Source organism: Crassostrea angulata, chromosome 8, assembly GCF_025612915.1.
Source record: "Crassostrea angulata isolate pt1a10 chromosome 8, ASM2561291v2, whole genome shotgun sequence".
NCBI classification, from domain to species: domain Eukaryota; kingdom Metazoa; phylum Mollusca; class Bivalvia; order Ostreida; family Ostreidae; genus Magallana; species Magallana angulata.
In genome coordinates this window covers 17498539-17525952 of record NC_069118.1, presented here as the reverse complement: position 1 = coordinate 17525952, position 27414 = coordinate 17498539, and the positions used below count along the sequence as shown (strand labels likewise).

The 27414-nt window shown below is 32.1% G+C and overlaps 2 protein-coding genes and 1 pseudogene across 2 annotated transcripts; all 3 read left to right on the top strand.

Moving 5' to 3' along the window:
- The first annotated feature begins 6565 nt into the window (after window positions 1-6565).
- On the top strand, window positions 6566-9439 carry LOC128160305 (E3 ubiquitin-protein ligase arc-1-like). The gene is made up of 3 exons (XM_052823602.1): window positions 6566-6629; window positions 6735-6782; window positions 6859-9439. Exon 3 carries the CDS (start codon window positions 6859-6861, stop codon window positions 7693-7695), a length of 837 nt encoding a protein of 278 aa, XP_052679562.1. The 5' UTR covers window positions 6566-6629; window positions 6735-6782; the 3' UTR covers window positions 7696-9439.
- Window positions 9440-12870: 3431 nt separating this feature from the next.
- On the top strand, window positions 12871-16373 carry LOC128160306 (uncharacterized). Its single transcript, XM_052823603.1, has 2 exons — window positions 12871-13352; window positions 13914-16373. Exons 1-2 carry the CDS (start codon window positions 13221-13223, stop codon window positions 14262-14264), a joined length of 483 nt encoding a protein of 160 aa, XP_052679563.1. The 5' UTR covers window positions 12871-13220; the 3' UTR covers window positions 14265-16373.
- Window positions 16374-22146: 5773 nt separating this feature from the next.
- On the top strand, window positions 22147-23966 carry LOC128158993 (uncharacterized; annotated as a pseudogene).
- Window positions 23967-27414: the final 3448 nt, after the last annotated feature.

The following is a 27414-nucleotide window of genomic DNA, read 5'->3' as shown; positions in this document are numbered from 1 at the left end:
TTTAAAATAGCTCAAATATATATCATCATTTAAAATCTCTTATTTAAAGAATTTAAAATTAGGTCAAAATGCAAATGGAATTGCTTTCATATTCCTCACAATATGTTTTTTGAAAGATCATTTCAGTGTTAAAAGAAAGAGGATTAAGCGGCAGACAAGCGTGCAACCCCTCTCCAAATTTTATGTGCTATATGTACGCATTTGTCGCTCTTGTTAACCTATTTCAATATCAATATTACAAATCGAAACTCAGTGTCAAGGTATATTGGGTTATCCAGATCATTAACCTGAATTGGTTTTTAGAGGTAACACTGTAGTTTTGATGATATAAGGAACTTTCTTTCAATCACTACAGGTAAATGTGTAAATCTTAAAATTGTGTTTTGTTTAAACAGATAAAAAGATGAAAGAAACATAATCATGATAGATTTCATTGCAAAATAATATTATAACATAAATGATTATGTTCTTGAAGTATATGGATTCCAAAGACAATATCAACTGTAACATTTGTAAGAGCAACACAGTAAAAAGCTACTGTGAATTTTGCCAAGTCAACCTTTGCAAATTCTGCATAGGAGAACATATTGGAGATGTATATGACAGACATAAGATAGTTTCCTTCCATGAACGCAAAACAACTTTGATTTATCCAGAATGTGAGACACATTGCAACAAAACTTGTGAATTGAAATGTCAACAATGTAACAAGTATATTTGTACGTTCTGTTTTGCGTCTGAAGATCATAAAGATCATGCATTTATTGTTCTTGAAGATATTTATAAATCTATGAAGCAGGACATTAAAAAAGATACAGAAGACTAACAAAAAGTACTCTTTCCCAAGTACGAAGAATTGAGGAGCGAATTGGAAAAGGAAATTTCAAACCTGAGTGAAGGATATAAGAGGCTGACGACAGAAATATCTAAACAAGGAGAGAAATGGCACAGAAAAATTGATAGCATTGTCAATAAAATGCATAATGATCTATCAGAGATAGAAGTTAATCACCGACATGCCTTACAACAACATTTGGTTGAGATCCAACAGATCGAATCTTTGATAAAAGACACTCTGAAGGCCTTAATGAAACTAGAGGATTCAAATAATGTAACAACTGTTTTAGAATATACACCAGAAAACAATAAATATACTTCACTGCCTGATAAATTCCAATGTTGGCTGCCTTCATTTTATCCTAAGCCAATCAACTCGAATCTAGTTCACAACATGTTTGGAACTGTTTGCAACTGGAAACTCTCAGATTCACCCAAGGTCATCGACACCTTCAGCTCAAGACATAATCTACTCCGCTGTGTTTTTGTGCACAACGAACAAGAAATTTGGACAAGTGGTGAATATTATGAAATAAGATCCTTTAATAGAGTTGCCAAGCCTACAAGGACAATTCAAACTTTATCAGGAGAGTGACCAAGCGAAATAACAGTAACAAATAATGGAGAGTTAATTTATTGTGACTGGAAATTATGTACTGTAAATAAAATACTGAATAACGAAACGGAGGTATTTATCAGGTTACATGGATGGACACCTACAAATCTGTTTGCCACGGCTTATGGTGATCTTCTAGTTGTTATGCGTTCAAATGACAACAGTCAATCTAAGGTTGTTCGATATTCAAACGATAAAGAATGCCAAAAGATTCAATATGATGAAGAAGGTATGCCTTTGTATTCGGGAAATACAAAAATTAAATTTATCAATGAGAACAGAAACCTAGATATTTGTGTTGCTGACAGTAGAGCAAATTCAGTAGTGGTTGTAGATCAACTTGGAAAACTACGATTCCGTTACACAGGTCATCCCTCTGAGGCCAGAAGGAATCCTTTCAAACCATTCGGTATCACAACAAATAGTCAGGGCCAGATCCTAACATCAGATCATAACAATCATTGTATCCACATCTTAGACAAGGATGGACAGTGATGATGTGATTGATCCATACGGATTGTGCATTGATAGATATGACATGCTGTTTGTTACCGAGTACACTACTGGGAACGTGAAAGAAATCAAATATTTTGAATAGATGATATCCTGATTATTCAAATTCATTGTCTGTACAGTTATTATTCAGTTTTGACTGAATTCCTTGGAATTGTAAACATTAAAATTGATATTATAACAGAAGTTCAAATGTGATCTTAATTTAAAGTACTCAAAGTATAGACATCCGCGATAATTTGATGTGGTTATTATTAATCCGAACATAGATTAACTGTTGTTTATATACACTCTTAGAATAATTCCTATCCAATATGTACACTAAGCTAACGGGGATCTCTAATTATAATATGATTTAAGCTATATAAGGTGTAAACAATGTGTACCGCCGCTCAGCAACACCATTGCAAATTCAAAGTATTCAGAGTGCTTCACAGATCTACATTACAATGGATTGTATTAAACATATCAGATGTTAACTTACATCTCTGTACGTTCCCTTTTAAGATTGAACGGCAATTTTGTGCGAAGAACGATTTCATCAATAATTGTTCGATCGTCATCCGGCAAAGCTTTAGTCTCGCCATCGCTTAGGCAATGAGCCCGGCTTAACATCATAGGCGTCGGGAGCAAATCGAAAGTGGTAGGGGCCAGACATATCCGAAATCTTGACCCCCAAAAAAGGAAAACCATGTTCGCCATTCCTCAAAAATTTAGCCCATGGAATCCCCCACCTCCGACACCTATGAAAAATTATCATCATATTATAAATAGATAGGACATAACTTCTCCTGGAGGGCAACCACCTTAAACATATAAATGTTTATTTATTTGCAAGGTTTCAGTGTGACTGTCTTACATTTATAAACCACAAGAGGCAGTCTTCCAATATGCGTGCCTCACTTGGTTTAAAACACCATAATCCGTTTTTCATCTTATCGAATAACAAAGGTAATAAATAATGGCATGATGTATAATGTGAGTGGCGATAATTCAAATCTAGATTTTACCGAATGTGTTAGCGTCAGTTGGATCTCTGAGCACATTGATCTTCAAGTGATCGAGTTAAACGTACAGATAAGAAGATTCAATAGACGTCTTGTGACTAGGAATTGCCTTTGATAATAGTCAATGTGCAAGTTCAAGGTTTTTCCTATTTTAACTATCATTTTGTCGCAAATATAAATATCCACTGTTTATAGATTTTTTTTACATTTCAACTATCATAATTTCCGGCATTTTCTTTCATTTGACACAATACTGGAAAAAATGCAATATGCAATTTTGCATTATTCCATTTGTATGTTTGTTCTCGTCTGACATTTAACATAAAGGTATGCTGTAACGTTCATTGAACAAATCTACGAATTTTTTTTTAAATCATTCAAAAGTTTGTCAAACACCTATATAAAGAAATTAATTTTCGCTTTCGCATGCTGACATCTACGGCACGCCAAAGTTACATATATGAATTAAACAGAGTTTCACAATCGATAAACTAGATTTAACGGTTGTAAACTATATTTTACGAGCAGAAAACTATAGTTAAAGACGATAATCTATATTTTACATCCGATAATAACCATAATTACATGTAGCTCAATCATCTGTTTTAGAAGTTTAAAAACTAATTTACACCGGAAAAAACCCATTCGCGATTGCAAAACAGTTTATCTGGTAAGTGTAGTTTCTCCATTGTGAAACTATGATTAACAATTTAACTCTTGATTATAGCTAACGAATGTGAATTATACTTTCAGGTAATCAGCAAAATATATATGACACGCCAAATTCACAAAAATGAGCTGAACACAGTTTCACGTTGGATAAATAAGGTTTATCGGCTGGTAACTATAGTTAACGTACCGCAAACCATAGTTAACAATTCGTTAGCTGTAGTTATCATCTGTAAAACTATATTTAACGGTTGTCAAAAATAGTTTACGAATGATAATCTTAAGTTTTCTCTCTGCAATTAACGTCAACGATATAGTTAACAATAGTCTATTGTTCACTATAGTTTACGAACCGAAAACTATAGTTATCAATTCGTTTACTATAGTTTTCATCTGCAAAACCATATTTAAATCTACTGCTCTTGAAACTATATTTATCAGATAAACTATGTTTTGCAATTGCAAAATGAATCGTTTTTTTTCAGTGTTAACTATAGTTTTACACTTCTGAAACATAGATGATTGTGTTAACTATGGTTCACAGATGTTGAGAATAGATTAGTGGCGTTAATTACAGTTTTCTGTCCGTAAACTATACGAGTAGTTTGCAACCGTTAAACCAAGGTTACCGACTGTGAAATTATGATTAGCTCATTTTGTGAGTGTAATTGGCGTGCTATTAATATATATGATTAACGTTTATAAACAGAAAAACTTCTTGAACTATATTTAAGAGCCGTTAAATGTGGTTTTACCTATGAAAACTCTCGATAGCTATAGTTTACGGTTTTTAAACTATAATTAACAGTCGATAAATCTGGTTTATTAAATTTGAAACTGTGTATGCTTAGCTCATTTTTGTGAATTTAGCGTGCCATAGACATCACGGTCAATGTGAACATGTCAAAAGAAACGGAAGCTGTCTATATGTATCATATCTAAGTTGATTGGTGTACTGTAAATTCCTAATTAAACGCGAGGAATTAATATCCGCGTAAAATCGCAAGAAGCATCCTTCGCGAATTTTTAAAATCTCGCCGTTATTTTCTGAGAGTTGAAAACTATAAGTAATTAGGAAAAAAGTTCAACGTTAGCGATTTTATATTCTCGCGATTTGATACACACCAACGGGATCGCGGAATTAAGTACTCGCGTAATATAAGGAATTTACAGTACATGTATACCTAAATTCCTAGTTAATTGGTGCATTTTCAGCTTTTCAATTCAAAGATTCTGTAAACATTGCAACGCCGCAGTGTCTTTAAATGAGTGTGCTTCTTTATTAGCTTATTCTTGTCATAACTGAAAAGAAGAAGTAAGATTAACATTTTTCATAGGATATTAATAGGTGAAGTAAAAGCCCCTCATACAATAGTGAACAAATCTTTATTGTATCCTATAATCGTTTTAGTATTACTTTAAATATTATTTATCTTTCGATATATTTAAGGGGAAAAAACAAGAAAAGGTCAAAAATCTTCAACTATGCTAAAAAAAATTCATTTCCCCGAAAATCGCTAAACACGTCATAACTTAATAAGTTATTTGTAATAGACTTTACGAGTCTTTTGGTTCCTAATTAAAGACAAAATATTTCAACAATCTGAAGTATAATTTTCTGAAGTAAAAATTTTAAAATCTGAAAAAAATCTATTAAAATATTTTTGTTTCATATCAATATATACAACTGTAAAAAAAATTGAAAATGTAAAACTATAATTAACACTGAAAACAACCATTTCCGATTGCAAAACATGAATTATCTGATAAATATAGTTTTACGATTGTGAAACTAAGATTAACAACTCTAAACTATAGTTAACGAATGAAAATTATAGTTTACAAATGTAAATCTATATTTTTCAGTAAAATCTATCATAAACATTACTTACAGCCAGATAAGCTTCGATAATCATTGAATTCGTTAACTATAGCTTACAACCGCTAAATTTAATTTTACAGATGAAATCTATAGTAAACGGATCGTTTATTACAGTTTACGAACCGTTAACCATGGTTTACGAACTGTAAACTATGGTAAACAATAAACTATTGCTAGCTATAGTTTAGCGTCCGTAAACAATAGTTAACAGTCGATTAACCTAGTTAATCATCTGTTAAACTTTATTTGACGCCGTTAATCTATATTCCACATCTGTAAACTATAGTTTCTGCGATCATCTATGTTTCAGAAGAGTAAAACTATAATTAACATTGAAAACAACCATTTGCGATTGCAAAACATGAATTATCTGATAAATGTGGTTTACCGATTGTGGAACTATGATTACCAACTCTAAACTATAGTTAAAGAATGTAAATTATAGTTTACGGATGTGAATCCATATTTATCAGCAAAATCTATCGTTAACATTATTTGCAGACAGATAAACCTTAAGTTTAAAGATTAGCATTCGTTAACTATAGTTTACAACCGTTAATTAGTTTTACAGATGAACACTATAGTTAACGAATCGTTAACCATAGTTTGTGGTTCGTAAACTATAGTTTGCGGTTCGGAAGTTATATATAGTAACCAGTCGATAAACCTAATTTATCAAATGTGAAACCGTGTGTAGCCCATTTTTGTGAATTTGGCATGCCATAAACATGTTTGAAATTGAGAAATAATTAACTTGCAAGTTTTGGGGGGGGTTTCCTCAAGTTTATACTTTTTTGCTATGGACATTTCAGTAATAATTATTGATCCTTGACCACCTTTAATTATCTGAAAGTTTGATTATAGAAATTTCTACGTCCTGTTAAAATTTTTACTTGATATTATTTTCCCCAAAATTTTTTACTTAATATTATTACCCCCCCCCCCCTCCACACAAACAAAAAAAGAGTACAAATTAACCGTGAGGTAGTATGGTAGATTAAAATCACATTTTTGGTGATATTGTCACTCCACTGTTACAAAACGAAAGTGGGTTTAACAAGATAAGTGGGTTTTTCCAGGTTACAAACTGCAGACTGGAGCTCAGGTAGACATTTTTTTTACTTTCTGTCTACACTATTGAGCAAAATTGTGATTAAAAAATTTGTGCTGTGTTTTATGACAGATTGTAATTATAATTTTATCTTATTAGGTGACAAGGTAGTCGGAGTGATAAGGATCCAACATTTCAAGCTACCAGGTAAATAAGTCGTCTGACGACATAAAAATAAATCAATTTAAAAGTTCGATTCATTTTAATCTTTATTATACTATAGATGGATCAAGGCCGGTCCACTATCCAGGACGTCATCCGATGTGATCTTTGTAAGGACAACATTGTACAGAGTTACTGTGACTACTGTAATTTCAACCTCTGTAAGCCCTGTATAGGTGAACATATCTCTGATGGATACGACAAACATAAAATTGTCTCCTTCCACCTACGCCGATCCACCTTGATTTATCCAAAATGCAAAACACATCCAAACAAAACGTGTGAATTGCAAAGTAAGCAGAATAATGAATTTATTTGTACAATATGCTCTGCATCAGACCAAGTTAAAGGCCATGATTTTGTAGTTCTTGACGATCTGTGTAAAACAAAGAAATTTGACATTAAAAAGGATATTAAAGAATTAGAAGAGGTTATCTCTCCAACATACGTAGACGCTGCAAACAACCTGGAAAACCAGATTGCTAACCTAGAAAAAGAGTATGAGAAACTTACAACAGAATTGTCTAAAAAACAGGAAGAATGGCACAAAGAAATTGACAAAGTTGTCAGCAGAATGAAGGACAAAATAGACGGATTTAAAGTGAAACATCGGGACGTTCTTGTGAAGCACTTGAATGAGATCAAAAAGATAAAAACGTCAATTGAGGAAAGCTTATCGGCTTTTAGGGAATTAGAGGAATCCAATGTTGTGTCATCTATCATGGACTACAGAACACGAAACAACGAGTTCAGTAAACTTCCACCCAAAGTTACAGTCTCGATGACTACATTTCATCCAAAGACAATCAACAGTGACAAAATTTTCGACATGTTTGGATCTTTGAAACCCTATAAAACGAAAACAGACGAAAATGGGTACAAATTAAAGAAACCATAGGGCTCATTAAAATACCCAAATTTACGAAGAAAGGCCCAAAAACAAAAAGTTCAGTAAACTTCCACCAAAACTTACTGCATGTCTCGATCTACATTTTAACGAAAGACAATCAACAGTGACCTATTTCAATATGCTTGAAGCTGTGAACATTTTTGATACGAGAATAAATGAAAATTGGTAAAAATTTAAGAAACTGTTGGATTAACAAAATTCACTTAAATTGATTTATACCTGAAGTAAACAGGAAATCCATAACTGGTGCTGGAATGAGTAGAATAGATTGGCTCCATCTGAAACAAATTTAGGCTCACATGAGATAAAGTTATATTACATGATTGACAATTAGTGTATAGTGGCTGACAATTTAAAAAAAAATGAATAGAATTACCAATGGAAAGATGAAAAAAATAAACACTTATTAATCACAAGGATGGACATTTGTTAGTCTCTGAATTAAAATCTTCGGTGATCTTTTAATAGACATATTATGATAATGAGAAAAATCCAAGGTAATCCAATACACAGCAGCTACATTAATTGACGTAATATTGTCTCTGCATCAGATACCAGCATAGAGTTATCATCTATTTTCTTCTCTTTTGAGAAACATGACAACTTGCTTGTTACCGAGTCCTTCGGTTCGTTATTGAATGAAAACTTTTGTATATTGTGCTCAACTTTCATCATTCTTTCCATTCAATGTCTAATATTCTCTGATTATTAAAATACTGGCTGGATCTTTTTTTTCAAGATTCTCATCTCAAAATCAATTTTGTATGGTTTTACAATATTACATTACATTAAACACGATTTTATTACGATCTATTTAATTTACATTTTTAATAATTTTAATAATAGGTCACATTGATATAAACAGATTCCCATACCACCTTAAATCACAAGACTTTGTTAGAACCACTCATTAAACAGCGACCGTGACTTCAGTCATATTTACCTCTGTAATTGCTGCATAAGAAAACCTTTAGTTAATGTTCTCTCTAGTCTATAGTTTATGCAATAATATATATGTAATACCGGAGGACAGCAGTTGAAATTGACCTCCTCGAAAAACATTATTGTTAACCTCCGCTTCGCGTCGATTGACAGTGGTCTTTCTTGGGGTGTCAATTTTAACTGTTACCCTCCTAAACATGCACCTTATACATAATGTCGCCCTCTAAACCGTGTAATATCTGTATAATATATCTTTGTGGTATATTAACCAATCAAAAGCCTTATTAAATGATATACGATAATTGTAAAAAGCGTAAATAGTATACATTTGATATTTTTATTATGACTATACAATATTTCTTAAAATACATTTCTATACCGTTTCAGGTTAATGATCTGGAAAACCCAGTAAAGTAAAACGCTTTGTTTCGTTTGGTGACATTGATAACATATCAAGAGCGATAAATAACAAGATGGAGCATATATTCCTTACCTTAACACGCACATTAAACTGTTATTTCAGCGCCTTAGTAGTAACTTGTTTTATTGTTGCTCAGTGGTAAGATACAAAAAAGGTAACAAATATTTGACAAAATTAATGAAACCATTTATGGTAACAAATAAATTCCCGATACAGAAATATACAGGATTTCAAATTGTAGCTAAAAAATAAAGGTAGTTGCTGTCATATTACAACAATTTTTTTTTCAAATTTCGATATTAAAGTGTTGCATTGGATTGAAAATGAGAGAGAATCCAATGACAGACAAATGTGCTACCCTTCTCCATAATTTATATGCTCAATGTAATTATTTATCGCTCTTGATATTAAGTTATCAATGTCACAAAACGAAACAAGGTGTTTAACTCTACTGGGTTTTCCAGATCATTAACCTTAATTGATTTTTAGAGGTTACATCGGTGATAGAGAGCTTCTTTTTAATCCATGCAGGTAAATATCTAATTCTTAAAATTATGTGTCAAAGATTAAGCAGTTGAAAGAAAATATGATTTTCATTGGAAATTAATATTTTAACATTATTTACTTGGAAGTGTATGGATTCCAAACACAATACCGAAAATGCCTTATGTGAGACCTGCAAAGAAGATAGCTATTGTGAATTTTGCCAAGTCAACCTATGTAATGACTGCATAGGAAAGCATATTGGTGATGAATATGACAGACATAAGATAGTCCCTTTCGATCAACGCAAAACAACTTTGATTTATCCAGAATGCACGACACATTGCAACAAAACGTGTGAATTAAAATGCCAACAATGTAACATGTACATTTGTACATACTGTTTGGCGTCTGGAAATCACAAAGACCATGCTTTTATTGTTCTTGAAGATATTTATAAATCTATGAAGCAGGATTTTAAGAAAGATACAGAAGACTTACGAAATGTACTCATTCCCAATAATAAAGAATTGAGGAAAGAATTGAAAAGGAAAAGAGCAATCCTGGGTGAAGGATATGAGAGGCTGAAAACAGAAATATCTAAAAAAGGAGTGGAATGGCACACAGAAATTGATACCATTGTCAATAAAATGCATAATGGTGTATCAAAGATGAAAACAAATCAGCAACATGACTTAGATCAACATTTGATTAAGATCAAACAGATCAAATCTTTGATGAAAGACACTCTTTCTACCATAGAGAAACTAGAGGATTCAAATAATGTAACAACTGTCTTGGAATACAAATCAGAAAACAACAAATATACTACAATGCCTGAAAAATTTCAATGTTGGCTGCCGTCATTTAATCCTAAGCCAATCGACTCGGATCTAGTTAACGACATGTTTGGAAGTACACAGGGCGAAAAACCATCTTTAAGCAAGTCCTTAAAGGTGGCTTAAAGGTGACTTAAAGGAGCTTAAAGGCTATACAACCTTTAAGCCGCCTTTAAGTCACCTTTAAGCAAGTGCTTATAGGTCCTTAATGTCCAAACTTCTTTAAGCCACCTTTAAGCCACCTTTAAGCATCTTTAAGTGGCATTTACGCTCACTTTACACTGCCTTTACACTGTCTTTAAGTGGCCTTTAAGTCAATATTGATCAAGCTGAACAATAAAAACATATATTAAATGCAAAAGCTCTTTTATAGAGATGGGAGGGGGTCATCCGTGTGATAATATAATTTCCAAGGAAGGGGGGGGTGTTCCAGGCGGTTTTAATCGTCGCTCCATTAAACACAGATCGCTATCATCAGCACCGCTCCGATGGACACAGATTGCCGTTATAAAATTCTTTATAATTGTTTGGGGGTTTCAAAATTATTGTAGGGATGAGTGCAGTCTCTGTATCTTAATATGTGCATAAAACTAATTAAAGTATGTTTGTTTCCTATTATAAATTAATTGGTGAAAAATCTCTCTCTCTCTCTCTCTCTCTCTCTCTCTCTCTCTCTCTCTCTCTCTCTCTCTCTCTCTCTCTCTCTCTCTCTCTCTCTCTCTCTCTCTCTCTCTCTGTTCATCCGGTTATTAAACAAAATAAAGATAATGAACCAAAAATGCATGATTTAATTTGATAATCGGTTTAAGGTTTGTATTTTTTTTCTTCAATTTTCAGTATTTCTAACTCTAGATTTGCTAGATACATGTTAAAGATGAAAATACTCTCAACTGCCTTTGTTATATCAGGCAGGATATTACTGCTTTGTTTGTCTAGACATAGTTTTGTTCGTTTGTGTATATCTAATTAGAGTCTATTGTTTGTCCAACTTAAGAAAACCCCTGGAACTAACACAGAATATACAAGATATACACAACAGTTGTGTCGTGTGCCCAGGTGCATGTTTGTGTATATCTAATTAAAGTCTATTGTTTGTCCAACTTAAGAAAACCCCTGGAACTAACACAGAATATACACGATATACACAACAGGTGTGTCGTGTGCCCAGGTGCATGTCAGGGTTTCTAAAGGCGTTGAATCTTAGTATGTACGAGTATACGATAAGTCTAGTGAATAAAAGTTAATTTACATTTGTAATTCATTTTCAAAGTATTATTTCCTAGCTCTGGGTTTCAAAGATGTTACGTCTACAAATTAACGATACATGTGTGTAAGAGTAAAATCTTGAGGCTAATTAATTAATATACCGGTGATCATAAATAGGGGTTGATTATTTAAATATATGTATAAGGGTAAATATGTCAAATATGCCCGGCCTGGCACATCATACAATTGTATGTACAAGTCATTTGCAATTGCCACATGCAGTAAATACGTCACCGGTAATTGGTAATTTTGTTTGTTATAGAATTGATAGTTTAAAAATCATGTACATACAATTACATGTAAATATTTAAACATATTGGATCGGCGCCGTGATCATGAAAACCGGGAAATTGCGAGAAATTGAACAAATACCCTAATAGTATCAATGCATTTAATAAAAGAAATGATTTCATTTTCTTTCTTACATTTTTTTTAGCTATAAATTAGATGAACGTATATCTACTCGGTTTAAATTTATTAACTAAGAAAGCCTACTATTGTGAACCTAACGGTTTCCATTTAGGTATAATATATTTTTGTTCACTGAAGACCAAGTTCCGTATTTCATTCTAAATACACGCATGCATGTAATTTATAAATTAGATATAATTGATTGTTACAAACTGAATGGTTTGTCAAAATCTTTTCAAGTAAATACATTCAATACAGTGATTCAATATCCACTGATATATAGGATATAAAAACGCTCATATATATGTAAGTTGCCGTGGCGCAGAGGAAGTGTGGTGATGCTAGTAAACTAAGGGTCCCGGGTTCAATTCTCGCCGTGGCCGGTTTTTCTTTTGTGTTTTTTTTTTCATTTTTCTTTCTAGAACAAAAACCGTTTTAATACCTTTTCTTTCATAAAGTTAATACATTTTGTTGGAAATTAAGCACAATATTGAATTAAAATTTTTTTAATGGCTTAAAGGTGGCTTAAAGGTAGCTTAAAGGTGGCTTAAAGGTGGCTTAAAGAAGTTTGGACATTAAGGACCTATAAGTTGTCCTTAAAGGTGGCTTAAAGGTGGCTTAAAGATAGTCTTTAAGCTGCCTTTAAGCCATCTTTACGCTTTCTTTAAGCCATCTTTAAGCAACACATATAGCTTAAAGGTAGCTTAAAGGTGGCTTAAAGATCGTCTTTAAGCTACCTTTAAGCATCTTTAAGCTATCTTTAAGGAGAACTTAAAGATGGTCATTCATCCTGTGGTATTTGCAACTGGAAGCCCTTAGATTCACCCGAGATATTCAACACGTTCAGCTCGAGACATAATTTACTCCGCTGTGTTTTTGTGCACAGCAAACAGGAAATTTGGACAAGCGGTGAAGATTATGAAATAAGATCCTTTAATAGGGTTGCCAATTCTACAAAGACTTTTCAAACTTTATCTGGAGAGCGGCCGAGTGATATAACCGTAACAAATAATGGAGCATTAATTTATAGTGACTGGAAATTATGCACTGTTAATAAATTGATAAATAATCAAATAGAAGTATTTATCACGTTACAAGGATGGACACCTACCAACCTGTTTGCTACGGCTTATGATGATCTCCTCGTCGTTATGCGTTCAAATGACAACAGTCAATCTAAGGTTGTTCGATACTCAAACGGTAAGGAATGCCAAACGATTCAGTACGATGAAGAAGATAAACCTTTGTATTCGGGAAATACAAAAATTAAAGGACTATGTGCGGTATGGTCAAATATCTGCCCCCGATTTCAACCATTTTTTAAATAGTATCGTATAAAAATGAAATCTTCACAAATCATTGTAAAGAGGATGCCTACAACTTTAATCTTGATTTTAGTCATCATTGCTCACTCGCTATTTATCTATGACGTCACCTAAATGACCTAATTCCCGCAAATTTGCAAACAAATGAAGATATTCTCATTTTTGCTCTTTATTTTGCATTCGGAAGTATAGAGCGCAGGTCTGCTCAAGTGCAATTTTAACATATGTTTTTCTTCAGATAGTTATACATATTATACTAAAAAATGGTACTTGAGCAAGCCTGCGCTCGATGTTTCCCAGTCGAAAAACCATCGGAAAGCACCCATATTTTGCTACAAAACATCAATTTATCAAAATAATGCAATATTCATGACGTCATTTCTACGTTATGACGTCACTGTGGTGATAACCTTTTACACCTTTTTTTCCAATATGATTTTAACTATCTTTCATCTTATTTTAAAGCTCTTTCTAAAACTTTGATTTTGGGGGGCAAAAATTGCATAAAACCGCACTTAGTCCTTTATCAATGAGAACAGAAACCTAGATATTTGTGTTGCTGACAGTAGAGCAAAGTCAGTAGTGGTTGTAAATCAATCTGGGAAATTACGATTCCGTTACACAGGTCATCCCTCTGAGGCCAAAAGAAACCCTTTCAAACCATTCGGTATCACAACAAATAGTCTGGGTCAGATCCTAACAGCAGATCATAACAATCATTGTATCCACATCTTAGACAAGGATGGGCAGTTTTTATTTTATATTGATGATGTGATTGATTCATACGGATTGTGTATTGATAGATATGACATGTTGTTTGTTACCGAGTACACTACTGGAAACGTGAAAGTAATCAAATATTTTGAATAGATGATACCCTGCAAATTTATTGTCTGTACGGTTATAATTCAGTTTTGACTGAATTCCTTAGAATTGTAAACATTATACCTGAATTTCAAATGTGATCTTAACTAATCGAAGTACTCAAAGTATAGACATCCGGGAAAATTTGATGGGTTTTGAAAACGCAATATAACAGATCAAGTAGGCAAATTGGGTTATTATTAATGCGAACAAAGATTAATTAACTGTTACACACACTTTTATAACATTTCCCACCCAATTTGTACACTTAGCTCACGGGGATCTCTAATTATAATATGATTTAGGCTATAAGTGTAAACAATGGTTAATATCAAAGGCGTCCGGAGCAAATCGAAAGTGGTAGGGCCTAGACATATCTAAAATCTTGACCCCCCCCCCCCAAAAAAAAAAAGGAAAACCATTTTTGCCAATCTTCAAAGTTTTAGCCTCATCCCCCTATCCCCGGCAACTATGCAAAAATATCATCATATTATAAATAGATAGGACATAACCTCTACCGAAAGGCAAATACCTTATTCATATTTTGCAAGGTTTTAATGTGACTGTCTTACATCCATAAACCACAAGGGGCAGTCTTCCAATAAGCGTACCTCACTTGGTTTAAAACCGCCATAATCTGTTTTTCATCTAATCGAATAACAAAGGAAATAAATAATGGCATGATGTTTTATATGAGTGGAGATAATTGAAATCTATATTTTACCGAATGCGTTAGCGTCAGTTGGATCTATGTGCACATTGATCTTCAATTGATCGATTTAAACTTACAGATAAGAAGATCCATATGACGTCTTGTCACTAGGAATTGACTTCGATAATTGTCAATGTGCAAATTCCATGTTTTTTTTTGTTGTTGTTTTTTTTTGCTATTTTAATTATCGTTTTGTCGCAAATACAAATGCCCAGTATTTGTAGATTTTTCTACATTTCAACTATCATAATTTCCGGCATTTTCTTTCATTTGACACAATACTGGGGGAAATGCAATAAGCAATTTTGCATTATTCCATTTGTAATATTCGTTCTCGTCTGACATTTAACATTAAGGTATGCTGTAACGTTCATTAAAAAATCATTCAAATGTTTGACAAACATATCTAAAGAAAATAATTTCCGCTTTCCGACATCCAAAATTAACATAAATGAGATATAAACAGAGTTTCACAACATTTTTGCCTACTCAAACGACTTTGCGTTGCCCAGTTAAAATTCAAAGGATAAAACCTGAAAAAATGTTGGTAGAAAATTGTTTGACTTGTGTAAAGCATCAGGTCTGAGAATGTGCAACGGTAGATGCTGGATAAGAGTGGTATGGTTACTTTTTTCAATCACCTTGGGTCAAGCGATATTGATTACGTCCAAGGATTATTATGATTTTGTGTCATTTTTTAAAGTCTTAGATTGTAACATGTGGTCAGATCACGCCCCCATTGAATTCAACCTACGAAGTTTGTGTAACTCTATACGCTCCATTGATTTAGACAATAGTGTATCTTATAGTACTCATACCTTTTATAAGTGGAATGATGATAAGTCTACGGACATGAGAAGTGCTCTTGAACAACGCCTCTCTGACCTTTACCAATGTATTGAATCTTTTGAAAACTCAAACTTGGGTATTGATAGTTGTGTTGACAGATTTACACAATCAATGATGCATTCGATAGCCTTTGCTATAAAACTATTAATAACAGCAGCAACAAACCTTCTAAAATTAAAAACAAAGTATGGTTTGACGAAAAATGTAGATACTTACATATATACTATCGTAATTTTCTACGAGCATAAAATAAAGATAGGAATACGTACAGTGGGGAACTTTTAATCAAAGCACAAAAGAATATAAAGTAATGGTAGTAAAAACCAGGAGACGGTATATGAAACATGAGAGCGTCAGACTTGATTATCTACCTGACAATAACCCCAGGGAGGTGTACTAGGTCCCAGCTAGCTACCGACGATTTCTATCAGTATTGTAAAGATGTGTGTAAAATATTTTCCTTATTATATATGTATATAAGTTGTCTTCATCATTATTAACTATTTTTGTACGATTGACTGATTTTCTTTATGTACTGTGACTTAAATAAAGATTGAATGAAAAAAGATGACGAAGTTGCACGTGTTTTAAATAGTTTAAAATGACTGGCAAAGCCACGGGACTTGATAATTTATTGAATGAGTACTTTGTAAAAATTAAGGATATCAACCAGCCATTGTTGGTACGCCTATTCAATTGTATCTTAGACTCATCTGCTTTTCCTAGATTTAGTCATGGCGAACTATTGTACCATTGCACAAAAAGGGGGTACTAATGACACTAAATACTACAGAGGAGTTACCCTAGTGAGAAACTTGGCTAAGAATTTTACATCTGTCTTAAATAATAGGCTGCTAGATTGGTCCTCTGCTAATGATATTAAATCTAATGCACAGTTTGGATTTAAACCAGGGTTTGGTACTGTAGATGCCATATTAGCACTACACGGAATGATTTCACATCACATTGATAAGGTTAAAAAGTTATATTTGTACTTTATAGATTATAACAAAAGCTTTTGACAGTGTCGATAGAAACAAAATGTTTCATAAACTTGCTAGAAGCGGAATCACGGGGAAAATCCTTAGTGTTATTCGTAAACTCTACAGTGATGTTAAATCACGTGTGAAGTTTAAATCAGATTTCTCCGAGTTCTTTTCTTCGACAAAGGGAGTAATGCAGGGTCATACACTTTCTCTATCCTTATTAACGACTTCGAATTTGATCTCTTTGAGAGTGTATGTGAACCTACTCAACTCTAAAGGCATCTCATAGTTTCTTTTGATTAACGGAGACAACATGGTATTACTGTCTGAGTCTGAGGAGGGTCTTCAAAATATCTTAGATAATTTGCATGTTTACTGTGAAAGTCGGAGTATTGATGTAAATGTGACTTAAACAAAAAGGATCAAAACTACCTAAAAGTTATAGATGGTTTTATAATGAGCAACCGGTCGAGCTTGTAAAAAGCTTCAATTATTAAGGCATGACCTTGAGTTTTAATGGTAAGTTTAATCTAACACAGAAGATACTGGCTCAACAAGGTAGCAAATGCATGTTTGGTATACTTAAAACATGTAAGGAAAATCTTTTGAATATTGAATCAAAACTAAAAGTGTTTGATACATATGTCGCCAGTGTCCTTAATTACGGTGCCGAGGTGTGGGGTTTTCATACAGGAAAGGATGTTGAACGTGTCCATACTCGATTTTGTAAACTAATATTAACACCCCTGTGAATGTGTTAGGAATGTTTTCTTTATCGTTGCTAAGTATATAATAATTCCAGAGGTGCTCGAATGAAAGTTTACGAGACTTCACCGAGAATTGTTCAGTTCCTGTAAAATTTCGAGCGGAGGTATAATTTATGTGTTCGGATAATAGTCTTAAAGTACGTAAGTACTGGTCCTTTTTCATATCATATCCTGCTTTGATTTATGTTAAAACATTAAAATCGTCTAGGATGTATGTTTTATTTCACTACCTAGCGGTTATTCAAATTAAACGATGATATTCAGAACGGAGTTATCTTTCGTGTTCAACCACGAGTAAAGTGGTTAAAAATATAAACATTGGGTTGCTTAATAAAATCATAGCCATGTTTGATGCATGTTGTGTGCAATACCATGTTTAAAAAAAATAATGGGTGTCTGTTTTCATAAAAACTTAGTATATCGAGACATTTTCAAGGAACATTCTGCATAAAATAGTACAGTCTGTTTCGCTATTGATGCTATTACTAGATCAGGCGCGGATCGAAAATAAACCCTTAGGGGATTTAAATCATGTTTATTGTTGCAACAGCAGAAAAAAACCTATTTTTTGTATTGTCACATTTATTTCTAGAACACAGTTTATCCATCAGTTAATGAAAATAAAGTTTAAAATCAATAAACCTCTAGGTTTCATTTTGACTACAAGTACCCAGATTCTATGAAATAGACTATAAACACGGGGCACGGTTTTGAAAGGGTCGAATAAAACCACGTGGTCTAAAATCTAAATGACAATAACATTCCCAGGGGTGATTCCACGCCCATTCTATGACATATACGGAACTGGATCGTTTGCTCTTAATTATTTTCAGAAAGTAAAAAATAATGAAATATTGGATGAAAATTTTAAATACGCATAATTGTATATTAAAAAATATATATGAGGATATGTATTCCACCCAATGTGAAAATTCTTGGATAGGTATTTATTGTAAAAGATTAACTGGGCTAGGCTGGTTTAAGCATTGTTTGGTATGCAAAAAATGTTCCAAAGAAAACTGATTTTAGATATTAAGCAAAGACTATGTGATGTCTTTATCCAGGAAAGAGACGCTTTCTTTGCATGTTCCTCTAAATGTTACGAATACAAATATTTGTACGACCCTTTTGGTCTCCAGTATTATCTTAAAAACTGCATATCAGAAAATATTGTTCACTATCTGACAAAATTAAGATTGCCTGAACATACATTAGCAATAGAACAAGGTCGGTATAATCAAACTGTAAGCTCGTGTCTCATTTGTAGATTGTACTCTTAATAGGATTGAAAATTAATATCACTTCATTCTAGAATGTACAAAGTACAATCATTTACAGTGTATTAATATAAAAAAATTATTACTGGTCAAAGCCTTGTTTCAATCTTGCTGAGTTCGAGAAAAAGAAACAATTAAACTATGTATTTTTCTTAAGAAATCCAGAGAATAGAAATAATTTGCTTTAGTTAATATGTAAATTATCGTCCTAATGTGATAATTTTAGTACATGTGTTATAAAAACCATATATATATATATATATATATATATACATTTTTCTGGGTTTTTTAAAAATATAATTATTACATTGTACATTTGAGGTAATATCTCATAGTGGCATATGTGTCTGTGTACTGCAAAAAAATTGTTCACAATGATTATGTATTTACATGACTGTATTTATACAATGCCTATAAACCATGTGGTTTTGAGCTATTAAACTACATACAGTGTACTATCTTTTCACAATCGATACTTAACTAGATTTAACGGTTGTAAACTATAGTTTACGGACAGAAAACTATAGTTAACGACGATAATCTATTTTTCAAATCCGATAATAACCATAATTAATTCCATCATCTGTTTCAGAAGTTAAAAAAATAATCTACACTGAAAACAACCATTTGCGATTGCAAAACAGTGTATCTGGTAAATATTGTTTCACAATTGTGAAACTATGATTGACAAATTAACACTAAGTTATAGTTAACGAATGTAAATTATACTTCGTAGGTTACGAGCAAAATATAATTATGGTTAACGTTTTTAACAGAAAAACTTAACTTAGCATTCATAAACTATAGTTTAGAATCGTTAAATATGGTTTTACAGATGAAAACTATAGTTAACGAATCGATTTACGGTTTGTTAACTATAGTTAACAGCCAATAAATCTGGTTTATCAACTGTGAAATTGTGTATGTTAATTAGCTCATTTTTTTTAATTTGGCGTGCCATATACATCATAAACAATATAGACATGTCAAAAGAAACGGAAGCTGTCTATCCGTCTCATATTTAAGCTGATTGTAATGCTATAATCTATACTATATACCTTTATTAGCTTATTCTTGTCTTAATTGAAAAGAAGGAGTAAGATCAACATTTTCCATATGATGGTGGTAGGTGAAGTAAAGCCCCTCATTAAATAGTGAGCAAATTTTATTGTATCCTATATTTATTTTAGTACTACTTTAAATATTAATTATCTTTCGATATATTTAAGGAAGAAAAACAAGAGAAAGTCATACGTCACATTGCCAAAATCTTCAACTATGCTCAACCAGGTTATTTTTTACAGATCAAATCTCAGCCAGCCCCCTGAAAAATCGCTAAATACGTCATAACTTAATTACGGGCCGCCGGAAGGCGGTCCGTTATTTGATATACATTTAGATATTGTTACTGCGTTACTGCGGGATAGTTCTTTTTTAATAGAATTAATATTATGCTTATTTTTTAGGAATTAAAAGTAAATTTGCATGTAGAAAAATGTGTTATGCATTTTTAAAAAAAATCATACACATTTTGTGTTTTACTCGTAGATGAAAAATAGGTCATACTTTGTGAATTGTCGTGTTTGGCGCGTTTTTATCGAGACTATAATCTATTCGGAAAATTTCGGAGTTCATCATTCTTTTCAAAACAATGCATTGGGATCGGTATGCGGGACATACTAACGACCTGAAATACTAAAGACCTGAATGTCATTAAATTTTATATAAATAATATATTTGAATTTCTATGTGCCGTGTCAAGTAAAATGACTTGTTGTGTATATATATTATATTTCCATGTAAAATGTGGTAGAAATATCATGAAATGACATCCATATCAACTAGTTACGCAAAAATATGACAGAAATGAAAATTTGAATTGACTAGAAAATTTGAACTAATACATTTCTATTTTATCACGTGGTCCCTTGAAATCATATAAACAGTAACGAACTCGATTCTTTATGATAATAGTAAAATGTTAAACTTCAAAACTAGTTGCTGAAAGTATATTAAAATTTACCATTAAAATTAGTACAACCAACTTTTATTTTCTTCTTTGTGGTGTGTGTTTATGTAAACAACCAATGATTCATACAACAATTATATTTTTTGCGGCCCTTTTGACGCTTGCGTCAATATGATTTCTTGTACGTTATTTGTAATAGACTTTACGAGTTTTATGGTCCCTGATTAAATTATGAATATTTCTAATATGTGTGTAATTGTTTAGAAATAAACAATCATATAGAGTTGGGTGCATGAATAAGGCATGTAAACTGCCCATATGATGACAGATAAAATACTTAAAATTAAAATATGAACAAATCTCATAATTTCTTTCTTAATTATTGAAAACAATGTATATGTACCATAACATCGATTTATAACCTCTAAATATGTTAAATATTTGGAATAGGTTGAGTTAAACTGGCGTATGCTTGTCAAAAGTTCCAAATAGTGCCAACTTTTAGATCTTCAATGCCTTTTCTTCTTTTAGTGGGTCTGGGCTCCATATTTTTTCATAGTCTTTATAAGGTTTAAAGGAAATCAAACCGATTTCAATCAACAAAAAAATTGGAGAGATGACCCACTATACTTTAAGAATGTCATTTTGTATTCCAACAATTGAACGTTTTAAAGAAATACTACAAGTCCGTAAATTCGTGGTTGAAGTTTCACATAGCATTTAACAATAACGTATGTTGTGACTGAAATGGCTCAGTGGTTAGAGCACCAGACTATGAAGCTAGAGTTTTTAGGTTGTGGGTTCGATACCACCAAAACTTAAGACTTCATTTTTTTCCCTATCATTTGTTAACATTTTCAAAACTGAATATAGTTAGAAATTGTGCTTTTGTAAACTTGTAATATAACATCATCTAGTATATTCAGTTGGAAAAAAATTAAGTTGATTCATATCAATATATACAAATGTCAAAAACAAAAAATCCGATTAAAATGTTTGAAATTGAGAAATAATTAACCTGCAAGTTTTGGCATTTTTAAAGTTTATAAGTTTTTTGTTTTGTTATATATACTAGTTTCAGTAAAGGATCTTTGACCTTTAATTATCTGAAAGTTTAATTATAGAAATTTCTACGTCCTGCTAAAAATTCTTACTTGATATTACTATTTTCTCAAAAAAAGTACAAATTAACCGTGAGGTAGGATGGTACATTAAAATCACATTTTTTGGTGATATTGTCACTCCACTATTTCAAAACGAAAGTGGGTTTAACAAGATATGCGGGTGTTTCCAGGTTACTATAACTGAAGTCTGGAGCACAGGTAGACTTTAGTTCTTTTTTTTTACTTTCTGTCTAAACTTTTGGGCAAAATTGTGATAAAACACTTTGTGTTGTGTTTTATGACAGATTGTTATGATGATTTTATCTTATTAGGTGGCAAGGTAGTCCGAGTGACAAGGATCCGACATTTCAAGCAACTAGGTAAATAAGTCGTCTGACGACATAAAAATAAATCAATTTAAAAATTCGATACATTTGAATCTTTGTTTATTATACTACAGATGGATCAAACCCACACCACTATCCAGGACATCATCCGATGTGACATTTGTGAGGCCTATGTACAGAGTTATGTGACTTCTGTTATACAAACCTCTGTAGGCGATGTATAGGAAAACACATCGCAGATGGATATGACAAACATAAAATAGTACCATTCAAGCAACGTCGATCAACCTTGATCTATCCAAAATACAAAACTCATCCAAGCAAAACGTGTGAACTGCAAAGTAAGCAGAATAATGAATTTATTTGTACAATATGTTCTGCATCAGACCGAGTTAAAGGCCATGATTTTGTAGTTCTTGACGATTTATGTAAGGCAAAGAAAATTGACATTAAAAAGGATATTAATGAATTAGAAGAAGTTATCTCTCCAACATACGTAGACGCTGCAAAGATCTTAAAAAACCAGATTGCTAACCTAGAAAAAGAGTATGAGAAACTTACAACAGAAGTGTCTAAAAAACAGAAAGAATGGCACAAAGAAATTGACAAAGTTGTCAGTAGAATGAAGGACAAAATAGACGGATTTAAAGTGAAACATCGGGACGTTCTTGTGGAGCACTTGAATGAAATAAAAAAGATAAAAACGTCAATTGAGGAAAGCTTATCGGCTTTTAGGGAATTAGAAGAATCCAATGTTGTGTCTTCTATCATGGACTACAGACCACGAAACCGAGTTCAGTAAACTTCCACCCAAAGTTACTGTCTCGATGACTACATTTCATCCAAAGAAAATCGACAGTGACCAAATTTTCGACATGTTTGGATCTTTGAAATCTTTTGAAACGAAGACAGACGAAAATGGGTACAAATTAAAGAAACCATAGGGCCCACTAAAATACCTGAATTTACGAAGAAAGGCCCCAAAACAATAAGTTCAGTAAACTTCCACCAAAAGTTACTGTCTCGATGGCTACATTTCAACCAAAGACAATCAACAGTGACCTAATTTGATTTGCTTGAATCTATGAACATTTTTGATACGAGAACAAATGGAAATTTGTAAAAATTGAAAAAACTGTTGGACTAACAAAATTCACTTATAGGGGCATGGTCACGATTTTGGTCGAAAGTTATTTTTCCGATTTTAATGTGTACGATTCTTCAGAAAGGCATTTTCAATAGGCAACCAAAATTTGAGTGTCATTTGTTGTGTTATGAGCGAGTTACAGAGCTTGCAATTCTTCGCTATGTAAACAAAGCTTTTGTTTACATTTTGAATGTTGAAGTGAAAATTCCCGTTTTAGACCTACAGTCAATGTTTTAATCGTTAGGAACTGTTTATTTATGGTTAAAATGAATAAGAAAAGATACAAATCAGCTTGAAAAAGAATTTTTACTGGTATATTGAACCTATGTAAACAAAAACAGGGCACGAGCCTTGTTTACATGACGAATAATTGTGAGCCCTGTATCTTGCTTAAAACTCATCGACTGGCACCCGAATTTCATGAAATCATTAGGAATGCATCTCTAAAGCATTGTTAATAATAAAAACAGAAAAATCAAATTTGACCAAAATCGTGACCATGCCTTTTTAAATTGATTTATACCTGAAGTAAAGAGGAAATACATAACTGGTGCTGGAATGAGTAGAATTGATTGGCTCCATCTGCAACAAATTTAGGATCACATGAGATAAAGTCACATTATATGATTGACAATTAGTGTGTAGTGGCTGACAATTTAAAAAAAAATGAATAGAATTACCAATTGAAAGATGAAAAAATACGTATTAATCACAGAGATGGACATTTATTAGTCTCTGAATCAAAAACGTCGGTGATCTTTTAATAGACATATTATGATAATGAGAAAAATCCAAAGTAACCCAATACACAGTAGCTACATCAGCTGACGTAATATTGTCTCTGCATCAGATACCAGCATAGAGTTATTATCTATTTGCTTCTCTTTTGAGAAACATGACAACTTGCTTGTTACCGAGTCCTTCGGTTCGTTAATGAATGAAAACTTTTGTATATTGTGCTCAACTTTCATTATTCTTTCCAATCAATGTCTAATATTCTCTGATTATTAAAAAACTGGCTGGATTTTTTTTCAAGATTCTCTTCTCAAAATCAATTTTGTATGGTTTTACAATATTACATTACATTAAACACGATTTTATTACGATTTAATAAATTTACCTTAATAACGACTTTAAATATCACATGAGCTGTAAAATTTCATGAGCTTTTCCGATCATGATCATTCATTGTCCAGCGTCCCAGCGTTTTTGTGCAATTGATATAAAAAGGAGAATGGATTTTTAAATATTATTTTTATAACACACCTCGAAAAAGTCCCTTAAATTAACAGTAATTTATTTGATTATGAAAGATATAATAATAAAGAAACTGTAAATGTCAAATAAGCGAAAATTTGCAGCTTGGGGATAAAAAAAAGAAAAATTAAGGACACACGAGACATTCCTTAATTTTATATAATTTTAGTTTGATATATTATTCCTTGTTAAAAATACATGTACTTAACAGAATACTTTGAGCGAAAAGTGAGTGATGTGACCCATGAGCCTTGTCTTTGTGCTTGATATGATTTAAAGGCAAGGAGTTGGGTTAATAACTATTCTACGATGAAAATTATAATCTAACTTGTATCTGATTATACAGGATGAAAACTGAATTTTTTTTATTAATAAACGTACACATTATTTGTTTTGTTTGTTTGTCGATTTCCTTTTTTTAGAAACTCTGCTATTAAGAATTCTGTCTTTTCCTTTTCACTTCCTAATGAACCGTTTTTGAACATACAGAACTTGGGTTACAGGGAACTAGAAATACTTGTCTTAATGATTTCCTGCAATACATATTGTGTGGTATTCGTTTGATAATCTTCAAACTGGAATAAAAAAAAATCCTGCATCTCGTAAACGGTTGAAAACTCTGTACCTAACATTTTTTGTATTCCATCCCTTGTGTCATGATGACCGAATTGATAAATGGGCCATAACTCGAAGGAATTGATAGTAACAGCCTTTACCCTTAAAAATATTCTTGTTTCTTGTGTTATTAAAGATGCATAAAAGGAGGTATGGAATACCTCCATTTTGTGACGCATTGTTTTTCCAATTAAACAATATCTTGTTCATTAACTGCTCAATTGTCAGCTTTTGATTCAGAAATGATCTGGAGTTTTACAATGGATACATTCATGAGAAATTCTAAGAATAGAAATTTTAACTTTAAAAAATTCTAAGTACAATTACCATCGTGAAAATGGAATATGAGTGATGTAATAGTGATGATACCAGAAACAAGATACTTTTTTGTAAAACTGGTATCATCTTTTAACATGAACATTGTGTATTTTTCAATGGTTATATAACCACAAATCTTCATGAAAACAATGGAAAGCACAACATATTGTACAACAAGATCAGGAACACATGATATATTTAATAAGTTTTAAACTTACATGTAACTGCATATATTACACATACACATGTACCATAGTCCGCAACTTCAACATTTATTAATGTACATTAATAAAATGCGTACTTAAATTATTATTTTATATTATTCATTAATGCACTTTTTGCATTATTGTATCAAATATAGCACTTATCAATACATACAGTACAAATCTTTACACATGCAACACTTTTTTACACTTAAAACAGGAAGCAACCTTTGCAATCAATCAATTTTATTTACATGTAAATTTAAATTGGTCAATTACTTTGTTGCAAAACGCTGCTACAATCAATTTATCAAAAGAATTTGGTGTTGACAGCTCTTGAGTTAACTGTAACATGAGGGAGTGGCTAAAAATATCTCAGGTAACATATTTTGTTGATAGCAGTTCAGTTTAAAGGTATAATGTGTCAATCCTCTGTGAGATTTTAGGAGTCCAATTTGATTGGTTAATGGGTGAAAAAATTTTGTTGATGTATGAAAAAAGTTGATGTTTTCAGTTTTTGTGTGATTGTTTGTCAGTTAAGACTTTTAGGAGGCTGGATGGTCAAGAAATTAACCATCAGATCTACCTAAAATTTTAAGATATGATTTGCTTAGCTAAAGTATAAACTATTATTTTAAATGAATAAAAAAAACCATATATTTAAAGTTTGGGATTTCCTATTGAGATCTTCTTTTAAATAAGTCCAATGCAGTCCAAAAAGGGCCACGACCGTTGAACCCTCTTTAATAGCTTTGAAAAAAGAAGAGATAGGGACAGAAAATGAAGAAAGTGTTTATGAATTGAGTGTTTATGAGGAAAGAGAAAAAAAAAGAAAAGAAAGGGTAATGGAAAGAGACAGTGTCGATAAAGATTTAATTGTAGTCTCCAGAACAAACAATTTTTATTGCTGAAAAATCTATTATTCATATTTTTTTATTCTATCAGTAATATCTGCACAATGTCATGATAAAAAATCCTCATGCAGTTTCATTGTATAAAAGAGAGCATTTACATGTAAAATCAATAAATATTATTTAAAAAACGATGCTACATGAATATGAATATGCATATGTGAACATTCCTCTTGAGTATTCTTATTCATATTGGAGAAGATGGCCTATTTTATATGTACAACAACTCCAATCTTGGAATTCTTTGTAATGTTGAATTTGGGATTCATATACAGTACATGCAAGAGACAAACAGAAAGTTTATAAACTGGAATTTTTTATCTTAGATTTCTTTATACATGTATTGATTGTAATTGTAACTGGAGTATAGTGAAATAATTATAGCTACAGACAAATGTGATCCAGTGTGATCATGTGATGACTTTTTGCTGGAGTTATCCAATCAGAACAGAAGGCCACAGTCAAGATCACAAGAACCATAAACGGCCATTTTCATGGCCACAAAAATATTTCAAAAAGCTGCTTTTATTGCACAAAATTTGAAACAAAATATTTATTCAAATGAGAGTATATTAAATTTTAAATTCATTTTTCTTTGAAATAGTATATATTTTCAATTGAAACTTTATATCCAAATAAAAAAATATATATAACATGAAAATATAATGTTGGAATAACACAGTGAAAATCTTTAC